Below are 18,363 nucleotides of genomic sequence, written 5' to 3' on the forward strand. Positions count from 1 at the left end.
GTGCGGTCCCCTACGGCACTGCGTAGGATCCTACGGTCTTGGCGTGCATCCGTGCGTGGCTGCGGTCCGGTCCCAGGTCGACGGGCACGTGCACCTTCCGCCGACCACTGGCGACAACATCGATGTACTGTGGAGACCTCACGCCCCACGTGTTGAGCAATTCGGCGGTACGTCCACCCGGCCTCCCGCATGCCCACTATACGCCCTCGCTCAAAGTCCGTCAACTGCACATACGGTTCACGTCCACGCTGTCGCGGCATGCTACCAGTGTTAAAGACTGCGATGGAGCTCCGTATGCCACGGCAAACTGGCTGACACTGACGGCGGCGGTGCACAAACGCTGCGCAGCTAGCGCCATTCGACGGCCAACACCGCGGTTCCTGGTGTGTCCGCTGTGCCGTGCGTGTGATCATTGCTTGTACAGCCGTCTCGCAGTGTCCGGAGCAAGTATGGTGGGCCTGACACACCGGTGTCAATGTGTTCTTTTTTCCATTTCCAGGAGTGTATTTATGGGACACGATCGAGAGGTCAGTCCGCGTGCAAAAAGCCTACACCGGCAACACTTTCGCAATCACAGACGATTGTGTAGCTCAGTGTTTCTGCAAGGGACTTCCAACGACCAGTTGGGCCCGTGTCACATCGAGGCGCTGTACTGAAACTACGTCTGGACAGGCCTTGCAAGACCCGACGGCTCCGACCGGCCGCCGTGTCATACTGAGCCCACAGGCGTCACCGAATGCATATGTGGAGGGGCATCTACATCTACATCTACATCCATACTCCGCAAGCCACCTGACGGTGTGTGGCGGAGGGTACCTTCAGTACCTCTATCGGTTCTCCCTTCTATTCCAGTCTCGTATTGTTCGTGGAAAGAAGGATTGTCGGTAAGCCTCTGTGTGGGCTCTAATCTCTCTGATTTTATCCTCATGGTCTCTTCGCGAGATATACGTCGGAGGGAGCAATATACTGCTCGACTCTTCGGTGAAGGTATGTTCTCGAAACTTTGACAAAAGCCCGTACCGAGCTACTGAGCGTCTCTCCTGCAGAGTCTTCCACTGGAGTTTATCTATCATCTCCGTAACGCTTTCGCGATTACTGAATGATCCTGTAACGAAGCGCGCTGCTCTCCGTTGGATCTTCTCTGTATCTTCTATCGACCCTATCTGGTACGGATCCCACACTGCTGAGCAGTATTCGAGCAGTGGGCGAACAAGCGTACTGTAACCTACTTCCTTTGTTTTCGGATTGCATTTCCTTAGGATTCTTCCAATGAATCTCAGTCTGGCTCTACCGACGATCAACTTTATATGATCATTCCATTTTAAATCACTCCTAATGCGTACTCCCAGATAATTTATGGAGTTAGCTGCTTCCGGTTGCTGACCTGCTATATTGCAGCTAAATGATAAGGGATCTTTCTTTCTATGTATTCGCAGCACATTACACTTGTCTACATTGAGATTCAATTGCCATTCCCTGCACCATGCGTCAATTCGCTGCAGATCCTCCTGCAATTCAGTACAATTTTCCATTGTTACAACCTCTCGATATACCACAGCATCATCCGCAAAAAGCCTCAGTGAACTTCAAATGTTATCCACAAGGTCATTTACGTATATTGTGAATAGCAACGGTCCTACGACACTCCCCTGCGGCACACCTGAAATCACTCTTACTTTGGAGGACTTCTCTCCATTGAGAATGACATGCTGCGTCCTGTTATCTAGGAACTCCTCAATCCAATCACACAATTGGTCTGATAGTCTATATGCTCTTACTTTGTTCATTAAACGACTGTGGGGAACTGTATCGAACGCCTTGCGGAAGTCGAGAAACACGGCATCTACCTGTGGACCCGTGTCTATGGCCCTCTGAGTCTCGTGGACGAATAGCGCGAGCTGGGTTTCACATGACCGTCTTTTTCGAAACCCATGCTGATTCCTACAGAGTAGATTTCTAGTCTCAAGAAAAGTCATTATACTCGAACACAGCACACCGCTCTCCCGGCCGTATGTCAGTTTAGCAGACCGGTGTCACTATTTCTCAGTCGAGTAGCTCCTCAGTTCTGCCTCACAAGAGCTGAGTGCACCCCGCTTACGAGCAGCGCTCAGCAAACTGGGCGGTCACCCATCCGATTCCTAGCCCAGCCCGACACCGCTTAACTTCGCTGATGTGACGGGAACCGGTGTTTACCACTGCGAAAAGGCCGTTGGCCGAGGTACTCTACTGCGCTGGGACAAAGGAGGTCCTACCGATATTACGAGATGTCGCACGATTTTACACAGAGTACGCAAAAGGAACTTGCCCCCCCCCCCCCCCCCTCTTGCAGCGGTGTACCGTAGGTCTCTCTACGAGGTGCATTCAAGTTCTGAGGCCTCCGATTATTTTTTTCTAATTAACTACTCACCCGAAATCGATGAAACTGGCGTTACTTCTCGACGTAATCGCCAAGCAGACGTACACATTTTTCACAACGCTGACGTCATCGTTCCGTCGCAGCGGCGAAGGCTTCTTTAGGAGTCTGTTTTGACCACCGGAAAATCGCTGAGGCAATAGCAGCACGGCTGGTGAATGTGCGGCCACGGAGAGTGTCTTTCATTGTTCGAAAAGTCACTAGGAGCCAGGTCAGGTGAGTGGGGAGCACGAGGAATCACTTCAAAGTTGTTATCACGAAGAAACTGTTGCGTAACGTTAGCTCGATGTGCGGGTGCGTTGTCTCGGTGAAACAGCACACGTGCAGCCCCTCCCGGACGTTTTTGTTGCAGTGCAGGAAGGAATTTGTTCTTCAAAACATTTTCGTAGGATGCACCTGTTACCGTAGTGCCCTTTGGAACGCAATGGGTAAGGATTACGCCCTCGCTGTCCCAGAACATGGACACCATCATTTTTTCAGCACTGGCGGTTACCCGAAATTTTTTCGGTGGCGGTGAATCTGTGTGCTTCCATACCGCTGACTGGCGCTTTGTTTCTGGATTGAAAAATGGCATCCACGTCTCATCCATTGTCACAACCGACGAAAACAAACTCCCATTCGTGCTGTCGTTGCGCGTCAACATTGCTCGGCAACACGCCACACGGGCAGCCGTGTGGTCGTCCGTCAGCATTCGTGGCACCCACCTGGATGACACATTTCCCATTTTCAGGTCGTCGTGCAGGATTGTGTGCACAGAACACACAGAAATGCCAACTCTGGAGGCGATCTGTTCGACAGTCATTCGGCGATCCCCCAAAACAATTCTCACCACTTTCTCGATCGTGTCGTCAGACCGGCTCGTGCGAGCCCGAGGTTGTTTCGGTTTGTTGTCACACGATGTTCTCCCTTCATTAAACTGTCGCACCCACGAACGCACTTTCGACACATCTGTAACTCCGTCACCACATGTCTCCTTCAACTGTCGATCAATTTCAATTGGTTTCACACCACGCAAATTCAGAAAACGAATGATTGCACGCTGTTCAAGCAAGGAAAACGTCGCCATTTTAAGTATTTAAAACAGTTCTCATTCTCGCCGCTGGCGGTAAAATTCCACATCTGCCGTATGGTGCTGCCATCTCTGCGACGTATTAACAATGAACGCGGCCTCATTTTAAAACAATGTTTCTATCTCTTTCCAGTCCAGAGAAAAAAATCGGAGGCCTTAGAACTTGAATGCACCTCGTACAAGAGCGTAGCGTCCCAAAAGATTGGAAAGGGCACAGGTCATTCCCGTTTTCAAGAAGGGATGTGCAGAACTATAGACCCATATCTCTAACGTCAAATAGTTATAGAATTTTGGAACACCGAGTATAATGACACTTCTGCAGACTAGAAATCTGTTCTGTAGGATCAGCACGGGTTTCGAAAAAGACGATCGTGTGAAACCCAGCTCCTGTTATTCGTCCACGAGACTCAGAGGGCCACAGACACGGGTTCACAGGGAGATGCCGTGTTTCTCGACTTCAGCAAGGCGTTCGATACAGTTCCCCACAGTCGTTGAATGAACAAAGCAACAGCATATGGACTATCAGACCAATAGTGTGATTGGACTGAAAAGTTCCTAGATAACAGAACGCAGCATGTCATTCTCATTCTGAAGTGCAAGTGATTTCAGGTGTGCCGCAGGGGAGTGTCGTAGGACAATTGCTATTCAGAATATATATAAATGACCTTGTGGATAACATCGGAAGTTCACTGAGGCTTTTTGCCGATGATGCTGTAGTATATCGAGACGGTGTAACAATGGAAAATTGTACTGAAATGCAGGATGATCTATAACGAATTGACGCATTGTGCATGGAATAGCAATTGAATCTCAATGTAGACAAGTTTCACGTGGTGCGAATATATAGAAAGAAAGATCCTTTATCATTTAGCTACAATATAGCAGGTCAGCAACTGGAAGCAGTTAATTCCATAAATTATCTGGGAGTAAGGATTAGGAATGATTTAAAATGGAATGATCATATAAAGTTGATCGTCGGTAAAGCAGATGCCAGACAGGTTCATTGGAAGAAGCTAAGGAAATGCAATCCGAAAACAAAGGAAGTAAGTAACAGTACGCTTGTTCGCCCACTGCTTGAATACTGCTCAGCAGTGTGGGATCTGTACCAGATAGGGTCGATAGAAGAGGTAGAGAAGATCCAACGGAGAGCAGCGCGCTTCGTTACAGGATCATTTAGTAATCGCGAAAGCGTTACGGAGATGATAGATAAACTCCAGTGGAAGACTCTGCAGGAGAGACACTCAGTAGCTCGGTACCGGCTTTTGTCAAAGTTTCGAGAACATACCTTCACCAAGGAGTCAAGCAATATATTGCTCCCTCCTACGTATATCTCGCGAAGAGACCGTGAGGATAAAACCAGAGAGATTAGAGCCCACTCAGAGGCATACCGACAATCCTTCTTTCCACGAACAATACGAGACTGGAATAGAAGGGAGAACCGACAGAGGTACTCAAGGTACCCTCCGCCACACGCTTGGGGAGTGTAGATGTTGATGTAGACCTTCGTGTCACTTCAGTGTAGGTATCGTAGCAGGAAGCTGGCTGCTCATGAGTGCGAGTAACAACGTCTGTACACGTTGCATCTTGCAGAGAAGGAAACGGGAACCAACCAGAGTTAATAACGCTATTTGTTTATACAAACTGCACCGTTATCCGTTTCGAAGCGGCAGTTTCGTCTTGACGCAGTTACTCACGTTCACATTATACCTGTTATTGTTTATGCTAGTTGTCGAAAGAAATACACTAAACAACTGACGTAATCGAGAACAAATGTGATACGAACTGGAACAGCCGTCTGAACATAAACCTATTGGTTCGAAACTACTAATGGCGCAATTTGCGCATTGAGCATTATTGACAGTGTCTGGTTGTAATTCTTTTGTCTGCAAGGATCAACTTCCAGTCCTTCGCACACACTTCCACTCCTTCGCACACACTTGCGTTTTGTACATTGAAAACTGTCGTTTTTCGGCAGAATGGCAGGAGAAACATTTACGTTCCATGCGCTACTGACATTAAGGTGCTAAGTTTCACTTTTGATAAGAGCAGGAGCACAGCATTGGGTGCTTAACTAGTAGACCAGTACACAACAAAAACCACTTCTCATATCTTTTAAACCTTTAAATTCCATAGGAAGCATAGCTCGGCACAAAGGCCACCTACTGACGCATGTTCGAAATACACTCCTGGAAATGGAAAAAAGAACACATTGACACCGGTGTGTCAGACCCACCATACTTGCTCCGGACACTGCGAGAGGGCTGTACAAGGAATGATCACACGCACGGCACAGCGGACACACCAGGAACCGCGGTGTTGGCCGTCGAATGGCGCTAGCTGCGCAGCATTTGTGCACCGCCGCCGTCAGTGTCAGCCAGTTTGCCGTGGCATACGGAGCTCCATCGCAGTCTTTAACACTGGTAGCATGCCGCGACAGCGTGGACGTGAACCGTATGTGCAGTTGACGGACTTTGAGCGAGGGCGTATAGTGGGAATGCGGGAGGCCGGGTGGACGTACCGCCGAATTGCTCGACACGTGGGGCGTGAGGTCTCCACAGTACATCGATGTTGTCGCCAGTGGTCGGCGGAAGGTGCACGTGCCAGTCGACCTGGGACCGGACCGCAGCGACGCACGGATGCACGCCAAGACCGTAGGATCCTACGCAGTGCCGTAGGGGACCGCACCGCCACTTCCCAGCAAATTAGGGACACTGTTGCTCCTGGGGTATCGGCGAGGACCATTCGCAACCGTCTCCACGAAGCTGGGCTACGGTCCCGCACACCGTTAGGCCGTCTTCCGCTCACGCCCCAACACCGTGCAGCCCGCCTCCAGTGGTGTCGCGACAGGCGTGAATGGAGGGACGAATGGAGACGTGTCGTCTTCAGCGATGAGAGTCGCTTCTGCCTTGGTGCCAATGATGGTCGTATGCGTGTTTGACGCCGTGCAGGTGAGCGCCACAATCAGGACTGCATACGACCGAGGCACACAGGGCCAACACCCGGCATCACGGTGTGGGGAGCGTCTCCTACACTGGCCGTACACCACTGGTGATCGTCGAGGGGACACTGAATAGTGCACGGTACATCCAAACCGTCATCGAACCCATCGTTCTACCATTCCTAGACCGGCAAGGGAACTTGCTGTTCCAACAGGACAATGCACGTCCGCATGTATCCCGTGCCACCCAACGTGCTCTAGAAGGTGTAAGTCAACTACCCTGGCCAGCAAGATCTCCGGATCTGTCCCCCATTGAGCATGTTTGGGACTGGATGAAGCGTCGTCTCACGCGGTCTGCACGTCCAGCACGAACGCTGGTCCAACTGAGGCGCCAGGTGGAAATGGCATGGCAAGCCGTTCCACAGGACTACATCCAGCATCTCTACGATCGTCTCCATGGGAGAATAGCAGCCTGCATTGCTGCGAAAGGTGGATATACACTGTACTAGTGCCGACATTGTGCATGCTCTGTTGCCTGTGTCTATGTGCCTGTGGTTCTGTCAGTGTGATCATGTGATGTATCTGACCCCAGGAATGTGTCAATAAAGTTTCCCCTTCCTGGGACAATGAATTCACGGTGTTCTTATTTCAATTTCCAGGAGTGTACTTTCTTCGTGGTTTGGCACCTGTATGAAGGCTAGGGACAGGCGAAAGAGAACCGAGAACAGAAGAGCATTGAAAAACCGCTTTATGAAGGAAAAAGAAAGATGGCACTGCTTTCCATAGTTCAATTCTTGGTGACTGAGAATAGTGTACTGAGCAGCGGTAATCAGGAAAAGCATTACAAGATTCCCAAACAGTGTTGAAAGGTAAACATTTGTAAATTGTTAACGTAACAGACGCCAGCTGAAACCTGGCATAAAATTCTGAGAAGGGTGTTACTCCAGTCGGCTGTATGTCCAATTACTTTGTTCAGTATTACTAATTTTCGGCGCGGCCCACATCTTAGTGCGCTTATAACCGGTATGGATACGTAGTCCTCGTTTCGTAGCGCAGAACTATATCATCTGAAATACAGCCCTTTGGAATAATGTTCTCCTTCAAATTTATCGAGCCTGCGGCGCCCACCAAAAAGAAAATTATTTAAAGCACAAATAATTCACTTATATAGTGGCTGCTTTAAATTTGGCTGGTAATGTTATCTTTTTACTTACACTTGGAATTATGTTTATTAATAAATAGAAATGTTAATTGACGAACATTCAGTTACAATTTTTCATAAGAATGCCATTTTCAAAATTACCGATCACACGAAAATGCTAGTATTCACGATAAGTGATAACGCAAAAATTCCAAACATCAAACAGAAAATTAAATTATTTTGTTTAATTTTTAGACAGTGTACAGTATTTTACATAAAGTACAGTAACATACGGCAGGTAGAACACACAGGGTGTCCGGGTCTACGTGCAGATATTTTTATATGTGGCACGTTAATATGTACACGCTCAAATCGACTACATACGTCAGTACAGGCTAACTGTTTTCCGTCCACACACGCGCACTTCGACACCTGACCTGCTGCCCAGGGGACAATACGCCTGAATGGCTCGCCCTTGCCACACGTACTTGGAGGTACTACTCAACCTAAAAACATATTACTTCCAATAGCAACAATTAATAGTTTGCAAATCACGTAAACATTGATTAATGCTGTTCAGTACACTGTTCACAGTCACCAAAAAAAAAAAAAAATATTTCCACTTGTATGTCGTACGCCACACACACTTTGTCCATTGATCGTGACCGGGCCAAATATCTCACGAAATAAGCGTCAAACGAAAAAACTACAAAGAACAAAACTCGCCTAGCTTGAAGGGGGAAACCAGACGGCACTATGGTTGGCCCACTAGATGGCCCTGCCAAAGGTCAAAAACAGATATCAACTGCGTTTTTTAAAAAATAGGAACCACCATGTTTATTACATATTCATGTAGTACGTAAAGAAATATGAATGCTTTAGTTGGACCACTTTTTTCGCTTTCTGATAGATGGCGTTGTAATAGTCACAAACATACGGCTCACAATTTTAGACGAACAGTTGCTAACAGGTAGGTTTTTTAAATTAAAATACAGAACGTAGGTACGTCTGAACATTTTATTTCGGGTTTTCCAATGTCATACATGTACCTTTCTGAACTTATCATTTCTGAGAACGCATGCTGTTACAGCGTCACCTGTAAATACCACATTAATGCAATAAATGCTCAAAATGATGTCCATCAACCTAAATGCATTTGGCAATACGTGTAACGACATTCCTCTCAACAGCCTTCCGTAATGTTCGCACAAGCATTGACATTGCGCTGACTCATGTCGTCAGGCGTCGTCGGTGGATCACGATAGCAAATATCCTTCAACTTTCCCCACAGAAAGAACTCCGGGGACGTCAGATCCGGTGAACGTGCGAGCCACGGTATGGTGCTTCGACGACCAATCCACCTGGCAGGAAATATGCTATTCAATACCGCTTCAAGCGCACGCGAGCTATGTGCCGGACATCCATCATGTTGGAAGTACATCGCCATTCTGTCATGCCGTCAAACATCTTGTAGTAACATCGGTAGAACATTACGTAGGGAATCAGCATACATTGCACCATTTAGATTGCCATCGATAAAATGGGGGCCAATTATCCTTCCTCCCATAATGCCGCACCATACATTAACCCGCCAAGGTCGCTGATGTTCCACTTGTCGCAGCCATTGTGGATTTTCCGTTGCCCAGCAGTGCATATTATGCCCGTTTACGTTACCGGTGTAGGTGAATGACGCTTCGTCGCTAAATAGAACACGTGCAAAAAATCTGTCATCGTCCCGTAATTTCTCTTGTGCCCAGTGGTAGAACTGTACACGACGTTCAAAGTCGTCGCCATGCAATTCCTGGGGCACTGAAATATGGTACGGGTGCAATCGATGTTGATGTAGCATTCTCAACACCGCCGTTTTCGAAATTCCCGATTCTCGCGAAATTTGTCTGCTACTGATGTGCGGATTAGCCGTGACAGCAACTAGAACACCTACTTGGGCATCATCATTTGTTGCAGGTCGTGGTTGACGTTTCACATGTGGCTGAACACACCCTGTTTCCTTAAATAACGTAACTATCCGGCAAACGGTCCAGACACTTGGATGATGTCGTCCAGGATACCGAGCAGCATACATATCACACGCCCGTTGGGCATTTTGATCACAATAGCCATACATCAACACGATATCGACATTTTCCGCAATTGGTAAACGGTCCACTTTAACACGGGTAATGTATCACGAAGCAAATACCGTCCGCACTGGCGGAATGTTACGTCATACCACGTACTTATACGTGTGTGACTATTGCAGTCCCATCTATCGCAAAGCGAAGAATGTGTTCCAACTAGAACATTCATATTTCTTGACGCACTACAGTAATATGTAAGAAAAAAATGGGGGTTTCTAGTTAAAAAAAGACGCAGTTGATATCCGTTTGACCTATGGCAGCGCCATCTAGTGGGCCAACCATAGCACCATCTGGTTTCCACCTTCAAGCTAGACAAGTTTCGTTCTTTGCAGGTTCTTCGTTTGACGCTTATTTCGTGAGATATTTGGCCCGGTCACGATCAATGTACCACCCTGTATACCCAAAATCGTGTGCGTATGATGAGACCAGTAAAGGGTATGAAATTGAGTCATTTCATTTGTGTAAGTTTCATTTCGTTTGTTGTTGTTCTGAGAGCTTCACTTTTTTTTGCAGGCAGTGCTTGTAAAAGGTAGTTAAGGGTGTAAGTGCAAACATTGTTATCACTACTACCTTAATATCCACCGAATTCAGTGTGTTAGCCGCTTTTTCTCTCCCTCTAACAGCCTTCCCGCAACCGCGTCGCATAATGTTTCTACCTGATGTTTTCTGCACGGTCTTAACTGCGCCTGTAAGTGGACTACGCCTGTCAGTATAGACTAACCCATGTGCGTGCATGCGTCCACCGTGGCGTCCCTCTCTACTTCGCCTTCGACGCGGCCAACCCGCAACGCAGCTACGCTTAGCGGGCTATCGTCATCTCAACCCCTGCGTCGAGGCTGGTTTAGCGGTAACCGCCTGAGACTGCGGAGGTCACAGCAGTAACCAGGCATGGGACGCAGAAGATAGCAACAGGGGTCATTGGAGACAATGCACCTCTTGCTGCATAAGCTGCAAACTTCGATAGCCAATAGCAAAGCTGTGACCTTCCGCGAGTATTTGCGGGGGTGCGGAGCCAGTTCTATCTTCCCCAGCCAGCGACCTATGAACGAACACCGTTTGGATGTCGCCTCGGATAGGATGTCGCCTTTGCCTCCCAGAAGGTGCGCTCCCGAGAACTTTTCTCCTGGCCTTGGTGTTGTGCGCAGTGAACAAGTCGTGCTGCTTGAGAGACAGAACTTTGTCTCGAAACCTGGCAGAAAATCCGAAGAGATTCTGGTCGTATGTGAAATATGCTAGCGGCAAGATACTATCAATGCATTCTCTGCGCGATAGCAATGGAGATACTATCGAAGACAGTGCTGCCGAAGCAGAGTTATAAAAAACAGCCTTCCGAAATGCCTTCACAAAAGACGACAAAGTAAATATTCCAGAATTCGAATCGAGAACAGCGCCTAACATGAATAACGTAGAAGTAAATATCTTTGAAGTAGTGAAACAACTTACATCACTTAACAAAAACAAGTCTTCTTGTGCAGACTGTGTACAAATTAGGTTCTTTCAGTATATGCTGATACAATAGCTTCGTAGTTATCATATACAACCGTTCGCTCGACGAAAGATCGGTAACCAAAGATTGGAAAGTTGCGCAGGTCACACCAATATTCGGGAAAGGTAGTAGGAGTAATCCACTAAACTGCAGGCCCATATCGTTAACGTCGATATGCAGCAGGATTCGGGAACATATATTGTGTTCGAACATTATGAATTACCACGTAGAAAACTGTCTATTGACACACAGTCAACACGGATTCACAAAGGATCGTTCTTGCGAAACACAACTAGATCTTCACTCGCATGCAGTGTTGAGTGCTATTGACAAGGGATTTTAAACAGATTCCGTATTTCTTCGCTTTTGACACTGTACCACACAAGCGACTTTTTGTGAAATTGCGTGCTTACGACATATCGTCTCAGTTATGCGACTGGATTCGTGGTTTCCTGCCGGAGGGGTCACAATTCGTGGTAATTGACGGAAAATGCGTCGAGTAAAATGTAAGCGATTTTTGGCGTTCCCCAAGTTAGTATTATAGGCCCTGTGCTGTTCCTTATCTATATAAACCATTTGGGAGACAATCTGAGCAGCCGTTTTAGGCTGTTTGCAAATGATTCTGTCGTTTATCGACCAGTAAAATCATCAGAACACCAAAACAAATTGCAAAACGATTTACAAAATATATATAACGATTTAGAAAAGGTAGCTGTATGGTGCAAAAATTGGCAATAGACTCTACACAACGAAAAGCGTGAGGTCATCCACATGAGCGCTAAAAGAAATCCGTTAAACTCCGGTTACACGATAAATCAGTTAAATCTAAAGGTCGTAAATTCAACTAAATACCTGGCAATTACAATCACGAACAACTTAAATTGGAAGGAACAAACAGAAAATGTTGTGGGGAAGACTAACCAAAGACTGCGTTTTACTGGCAGGAGACTTAGAAAATGTAACAGAGCTACTAAGGAGACTGCCTACACTACGCTTGTCCGTCCTCTTTTAGAATACTGCTGAGCGTTGTGGGATCCTTAGCAGATAGGACTGACGGAGTACATCGAAAAAATTCGAAGAAGGGCAGCACGTTTTGTATGATGGCGGAAAAGGGGATTCAGTGTCACTAAAATGATACAGGATTTGCGCTGGACATCATTAAAACAAAGGCGTTTTTCTTTGCGGAGAAATCTTCTCACGAAGTTCCAATCACCTACTTTCTCTTCCGAACTCGAAAACATTTTGTTGACTCCGACCTACATAGCGAGAAACTATCACCACGGTAAAATAAGTGAAATCAGACCTCGTACAGAAAGATATAGGTGTTCGTCCTTTCTGCGCACTGTACGAGATTGGAATAATAGAGAATTGTGACGGTGGTTCGATTCCTCTGCCAGGTACTTAAATGTGATTTGTAGACTATCCATGTAGAACTAGATGAATACATTTTTTGCTTTAAAGACAGATTTCTCATTGCTCAAGAGAACGTAATCAATGCTTTCAAGAATCTACACTCCTGGAAATGGAAAAAAGAACACATTGACACCGGTGTGTCAGACCCACCATACTTGCTCCGGACACTGCGAGAGGGCTGTACAAGCAATGATCACACGCACGGCACAGCGGACACACCAGGAACCGCGGTGTTGGCCGTCGAATGGCGCTAGCTGCGCAGCATTTGTGCACCGCCGCCGTCAGTGTCAGCCAGTTTGCCGTGGCATACGGAGCTCCATCGCAGTCTTTAACACTGGTAGCATGCCGCGACAGCGTGGACGTGAACCGTATGTGCAGTTGACGGACTTTGAGCGAGGGCGTATAGTGGGCATGCGGGAGGCCGGGTGGACGTACCGCTCAACACGTGGGGCGTGAGGTCTCCACAGTACATCGATGTTGTCGCCAGTGGTCGGCGGAAGGTGCACGTGCCCGTCGACCTGGGACCGGACCGCAGCGACGCACGGATGCACGCCGAGACCGTAGGATCCTACACAGTGCCGTAGGGGACCGCACCGCCACTTCCCAGCAAATTAGGGACACTGTTGCTCCTGGGGTATCGGCGACGACCATTCGCAACCGTCTCCACGAAGCTGGGCTACGGTCCCGCACACCGTTAGGCCGTCTTCCGCTCACGCCCCAACATCGTGCAGCCCGCCTCCAGTGGTGTCGCAACAGGCGTGAATGGAGGGACGAATGGAGACGTGTCGTCTTCAGCGATGAGAGTCGCTTCTGCCTTGGTGCCAATGATGGTCGTATGCGTGTTTGGCGCCGTGCAGGTGAGCGCCACAATCAGGACTGCATACGACCGAGGCACACAGGGCCAACACCCGGCATCATGGTGTGGGGAGCGATCTCCTACACTGGCCGTACACCACTGGTGATCGTCGAGGGGACACTGAATAGTGCACGGTACATCCAAACCGTCATAGAACCCATCGTTCTACCATTCCTAGACCGGCAAGGGAACTTGCTGTTCCAACAGGACAATGCACGTCCGCATGTATCCCGTGCCACCCAACGTGCTCTAGAAGGTGTAAGTCAACTACCCTGGCCAGCAAGATCTCCAGATCTGTCCCCCATTGAGCATGTTTGGGACTGGATGAAGCGTCGTCTCACGCGGTCTGCACGTCCAGCACGAACGCTGGTCCAACTGAGGCGCCAGGTGGAAATGGCATGGCAAGCCGTTCCACAGGACTACATCCAGCATCTCTACGATCGTCTCCATGGGAGAATAGCAGCCTGCATTGCTGCGAAAGGTGGATGTACACTGTACTAGTGCCGACATTGTGCATGCTCTGTTGCCTGTGTCTATGTGCCTGCGGTTCTGTCAGTGTGATCATGTGATGTATCTGACCCCAGGAATGTGTCAATAAAGTTTCCCCTTCCTGGGACAATGAATTCACGGTGTTCTTATTTCAATTTCCAGGAGTGTATTTTCGCTTCGTTGAAGAACAACTGTTGGTGACGAACTTTTCCTTCACATTACGTAAAACAATTTCTGGAGAACGTTTATTTTCTATTTTTGCAGTGCATCAGAAACAGCAGACAGTTTCCAGGATTACTTGTTCAAATAAATTTTAGTTTCATCTATCGAGTTTGTCTGCGTAGCCACCCTACGCAACAAGCACAGAAAAATTTGTTTTGTATGTAGAAAACAGTCGTTTGTTGCTGAACTCTATTTCATTTCTCCCAGACGCGTTTCGCCTTTTTTCAGTTTAAGGCATCATCAGAGGGATATTTCTTCGTGTTTCTGGTAGGTATCTGCGTTTCATCTCATCTGGTCACATGCTGGAAGGTCCACTACAGTTCTATTTACGAAACATAAGCGTGTTTTTAGGTTCCGAAATTTTTGCTTCCCACTTTTCATCTTGTTTGCCCTTGTTGCCGTGAAGCATTATTACTCTACCGTCATTAATTATACATATTTGATCGAAACCCAATTTCGAGATGCAACTCTTAAGACAACTGTCAACAGTAACGTCTTGACATTGGAAAACTTACGAAACAAAAATTAGTTACATTTACTTGTGATCTTGTTGGAGTATTCTTAGGAATACTTCACATACATCATCATCATCATCATCATCATCATCATCATCATCATCATCTTCATCATCATCTGGCCTGCTACATTAATGCATTAATAGCTTGGCCTTGTCACACATACCTGGAGACAGTAACCAAAGTAAAAACATACTCCTCCTAGCAGGTATAATTATTAGTGTGGAAATGACGTAAATACCGACGTAATTTGTTCAGTACACTGTCCTTAGTCATCTACATCTACATCTACATCTATACTCCGCGAGCCACCTTACGGTGTGTGGCGGAGGGTACTTATTGTACCACTATCTGATCCCCCCTTCCCTGTTCCATTCACGAATTGTGCGTGGGAAGAACGACTGCTTGTAAGTCTCCGTATTTGCTCTAATTTCTCACCAGTCACCAGTAAAAGTATCTCTGGAAGTGTATGTAAGTTCCTATGGGACGAAACTACCGAGGTCCTCGCTCCTTAGGCTTACACACTACTTAATGAACTTAAACTAACTTACGCTATGGTCAATACACACGCCCATGCCCGAGGGAGGACTCGAACCTCCGACGGGCGAGCCGCGCGAACCGTGGCAAGGCGCCTTGGCCCGGGCGGCTATGCCGCGTGGCATAAAAATATCTGTACTTAAACGCCTAACCCCGTGTACAGATTAAAGGGGGGGGGGGGCAGGACGTCAAACAGGCCGACTTGGAGCAGGACAGGCACCACAGGACATTTTAATTTCCACTGTCCATACTTTTACAAGTAAATTCATAAAACTTTGTCAGCATGACCAGGAAGGATTCAGAATTCACACTCATAGCAGTGGAAGGGCAAAAATATAAGAAAAAAAAAATTTTTTTACATGTGAAATGTCTTCATTTTTTCACTTAGTATTGGCTGCATTTGTTGCTATAGGTACACTTTTCTTCCTAAGTAAGAGAGACTGTTCGATTAATTTTGCACAGCATACAAACCATGCTTACAGGTGTCTGAAACTCTAGAATCTATTTAATTTATGAAAAAATGAATGAGCTCCAGAATGAGATTTTCACTCTGCAGCGGAGTGTGCCCGCGAAAGGCAAAGGTCCCGAGTTCGAGACTCGGTCCGGCACACAGATTTAATCTACCAGGAAGTTTCATATCAGCGCACACTCCGCTGCAGAGTGAAAATCTCATTCTGGAAACATCCCCCAGGCTGTGGCTAAGCCATGTCTCCGCAATATCCTTTCTTACTAGCACTCCTGGAAGAGGAGAGCTTTTGTAAAGTTCGGAAGGTAGGAGGCGAGGTACTGGCAGAAGTAAAGCTGTGAGTACCGGACGTGAGTCGTGCTTGGGTAGCTCAGTTGGTATACTTTTACAAGTAAATTCATAAAACTTTGTCAGCATGACCAGGAACGATTCAGAATTCACACTCATAGCAGTGGAAGTGCAAAAATATAAGAATAAATATGTATTTTTTACATGTGAAATGTCTTCATTTTTTCACTTACTATTGGCTGCATTTGTTGCTATAGGTACACTTTTCTTCCTAAGTAAGAGAGACTGTTCGATTAATTTTGCACACCATACAAACCGTAATTACAGGTGTCTGAAACTCTAGAATCTATTTAATTTATGAAAAAATGAATGAGCTCCAGAATGAGATTTTCACTCTGCAGCGGAGTGTGCCCGCGAAAGGCAAAGGTCCCGAGTTCGAGACTCGGTCCGGCACACAGTTTTAATCTACCAGGAAGTTTCGTATCAGCGCACACCCCGCTGCAGAGTGAAAATCTCACTCTGGAAACATCCCCCAGGCTGTGGCTAAGACATGTCTCCGCAATATCCTTTCTTCCAGGAGTGCTAGTTCTGCAAGGTTCGCAGGAGAGCTTCCGTAAAGTTTGGAAGGTAGGAGGCGAGGTACTGGCAGAAGTAAAGCTGTGAGGACGGGGCGTGAGTCGTGCTTCGGTAGCTCAGACGGTAGAGCACTTGCCCACGAAAGGTAAAGGTACCGAGTTCGAGTCTCGGTCCGGCACACAGTTTTAATCTACCAGGAAGTTTCGTATCAGCGCACACTCCGCTGCAGAGTGAAAATCTCATTCTGGAAACATCCCCCAGGCTGTGGCTAAGCCATGTCTCCGCAATATCCTTTCTTCCAGGAGTGCTAGTTCTGCAAGGTTCGCAGGAGAGCTTTTGTAAAGTTCGGAAGGTAGGAGGCGAGGTACTGGCAGAAGTAAAGCTGTGAGGACGGGGCGTGAGTCGTGCTTGGGTAGCTCAGACGGTAGAGCACTTGCCCACGAAAGGCAAAGGTCCCGAGTTCGAGTCTAGCTTCGGGACATAGTTTCAATCTGCCAGGAAGTTTCAAATGAATGAGCTGTTACGTTTTAAACTTTATGTTTAGAAAAAAAAAATCTAATTTTATGGTTAATTATCTCAATTTTTACCACAGTTTTTAATAGATTTGGAAAATTCTAGAGTTTCATACACCTGTAAGTATGGTTTGTATGCTGTGCAAAATTCATCAAACAATCTCTCTTACTTGTGGATAAAAGTGTACCTGTAGAAACAAATGCAGCCAACAGTAAATGAAAAAATGATGAAATTTCATATCTAAAAAAATCTATTTTGTTATGTTTTTGCACTTCCACTGCTACGAGTGTGAATCCTGAATCCTTCCTGGTCATGCTGACAAGGTTTTATGAATTTATTTGTAAAAGTATAGACAGCAGAAATTAAAATGTCCTGTGGTGCCTCTCCTGCTCCAAGTCGGCCCGTTTGACGTCCTAACCCCCCCCCTTCCCCCCTTAAAGAAAACCCTTTCAAGGACACTTCTATAAGCATTGTGTGTAACATGCCTTCTGTTGCTGTGTGTATGTTTAGATTGCTTGCAATAGTAGCGATATCTATAAAAGAACTAATTCTGCTTGTTATTTACAAGTCGGAAGGTCGTCTGCATATAAGAGAAATGACAGTGGGCATAGGATTACAGACACGGAGCAAAGGAGCGAAGGTTGCTCTCCTTTCCTTTACCCCAGCCACGAACGCGAAAGAATTTCAAAAAAATGGCTCTGAGCACTATGGGACTTAACATCTGAGGTCATCAGTCCCCTAGAACTTAGAACAACTAAAACCTATGGATACCACACACATCCATGCCCGAGGCAGGATTCGAACCTGCGACCGTGGCAGTCGCGCGGTTCCAGACTGAAGCGCCTAGAACCGCTCGGCCACCCCGGCCGGCTGCCACCCTTAAGCTATCATGATTGTTACTACTATTGATGCAGCAGGGACCGGACGGCTCACCTGTTGTTGTTGTTGCTGTTGTGGTTGTTGCTGCTGTTGCTGTTGTTGTTGCTGCTGCTGCTGCTGCTTCTTGACCCTCATCTTGTTCCTCTCGAAGACGACTTTCATGTAGGCACTGATCTGCGCGTCCGACTCGAACGGAATGTCCTCCAGCGGCGAGAAGTGCTGGCAGTAGCGGTCGCAGGTGCACTCATCGTGTTCGCCGCCGCAGCCTCCTGAAAATGGAGCGCGGCCCGGGGTTAGAAACGCGTCCGTCTCAAAAACGCACGAGGTGAAGGTGGTGGCGGAGGTGAACTTAAAAGACACTCGTGTGTGTAGTGAGTGGACTGTGTGAGGCAACTGTAACCTCCAACGCATTGTTGTTGTTGTT

The 18,363-nt window shown here is 47.1% G+C and overlaps 1 protein-coding gene across 1 annotated transcript in view; it reads right to left on the reverse strand.

The window, feature by feature from the left end:
- The window catches only part of LOC126108826 (uncharacterized), a 172,860-nt gene that overhangs the window by 85,457 nt on the left and 69,040 nt on the right, over positions 1-18,363 (reverse strand). Inside the window, exon 4 of the mRNA XM_049914190.1 lies at positions 17,994-18,208. Coding sequence (XP_049770147.1) covers positions 17,994-18,208 — 215 coding nt within the window. The remainder of the gene's footprint in view (positions 1-17,993; positions 18,209-18,363) is intronic.

The sequence above is a fragment of the Schistocerca cancellata genome, chromosome 11 (assembly GCF_023864275.1).
Source record: "Schistocerca cancellata isolate TAMUIC-IGC-003103 chromosome 11, iqSchCanc2.1, whole genome shotgun sequence".
Classification (NCBI taxonomy): Eukaryota; Metazoa; Arthropoda; class Insecta; order Orthoptera; family Acrididae; genus Schistocerca; species Schistocerca cancellata.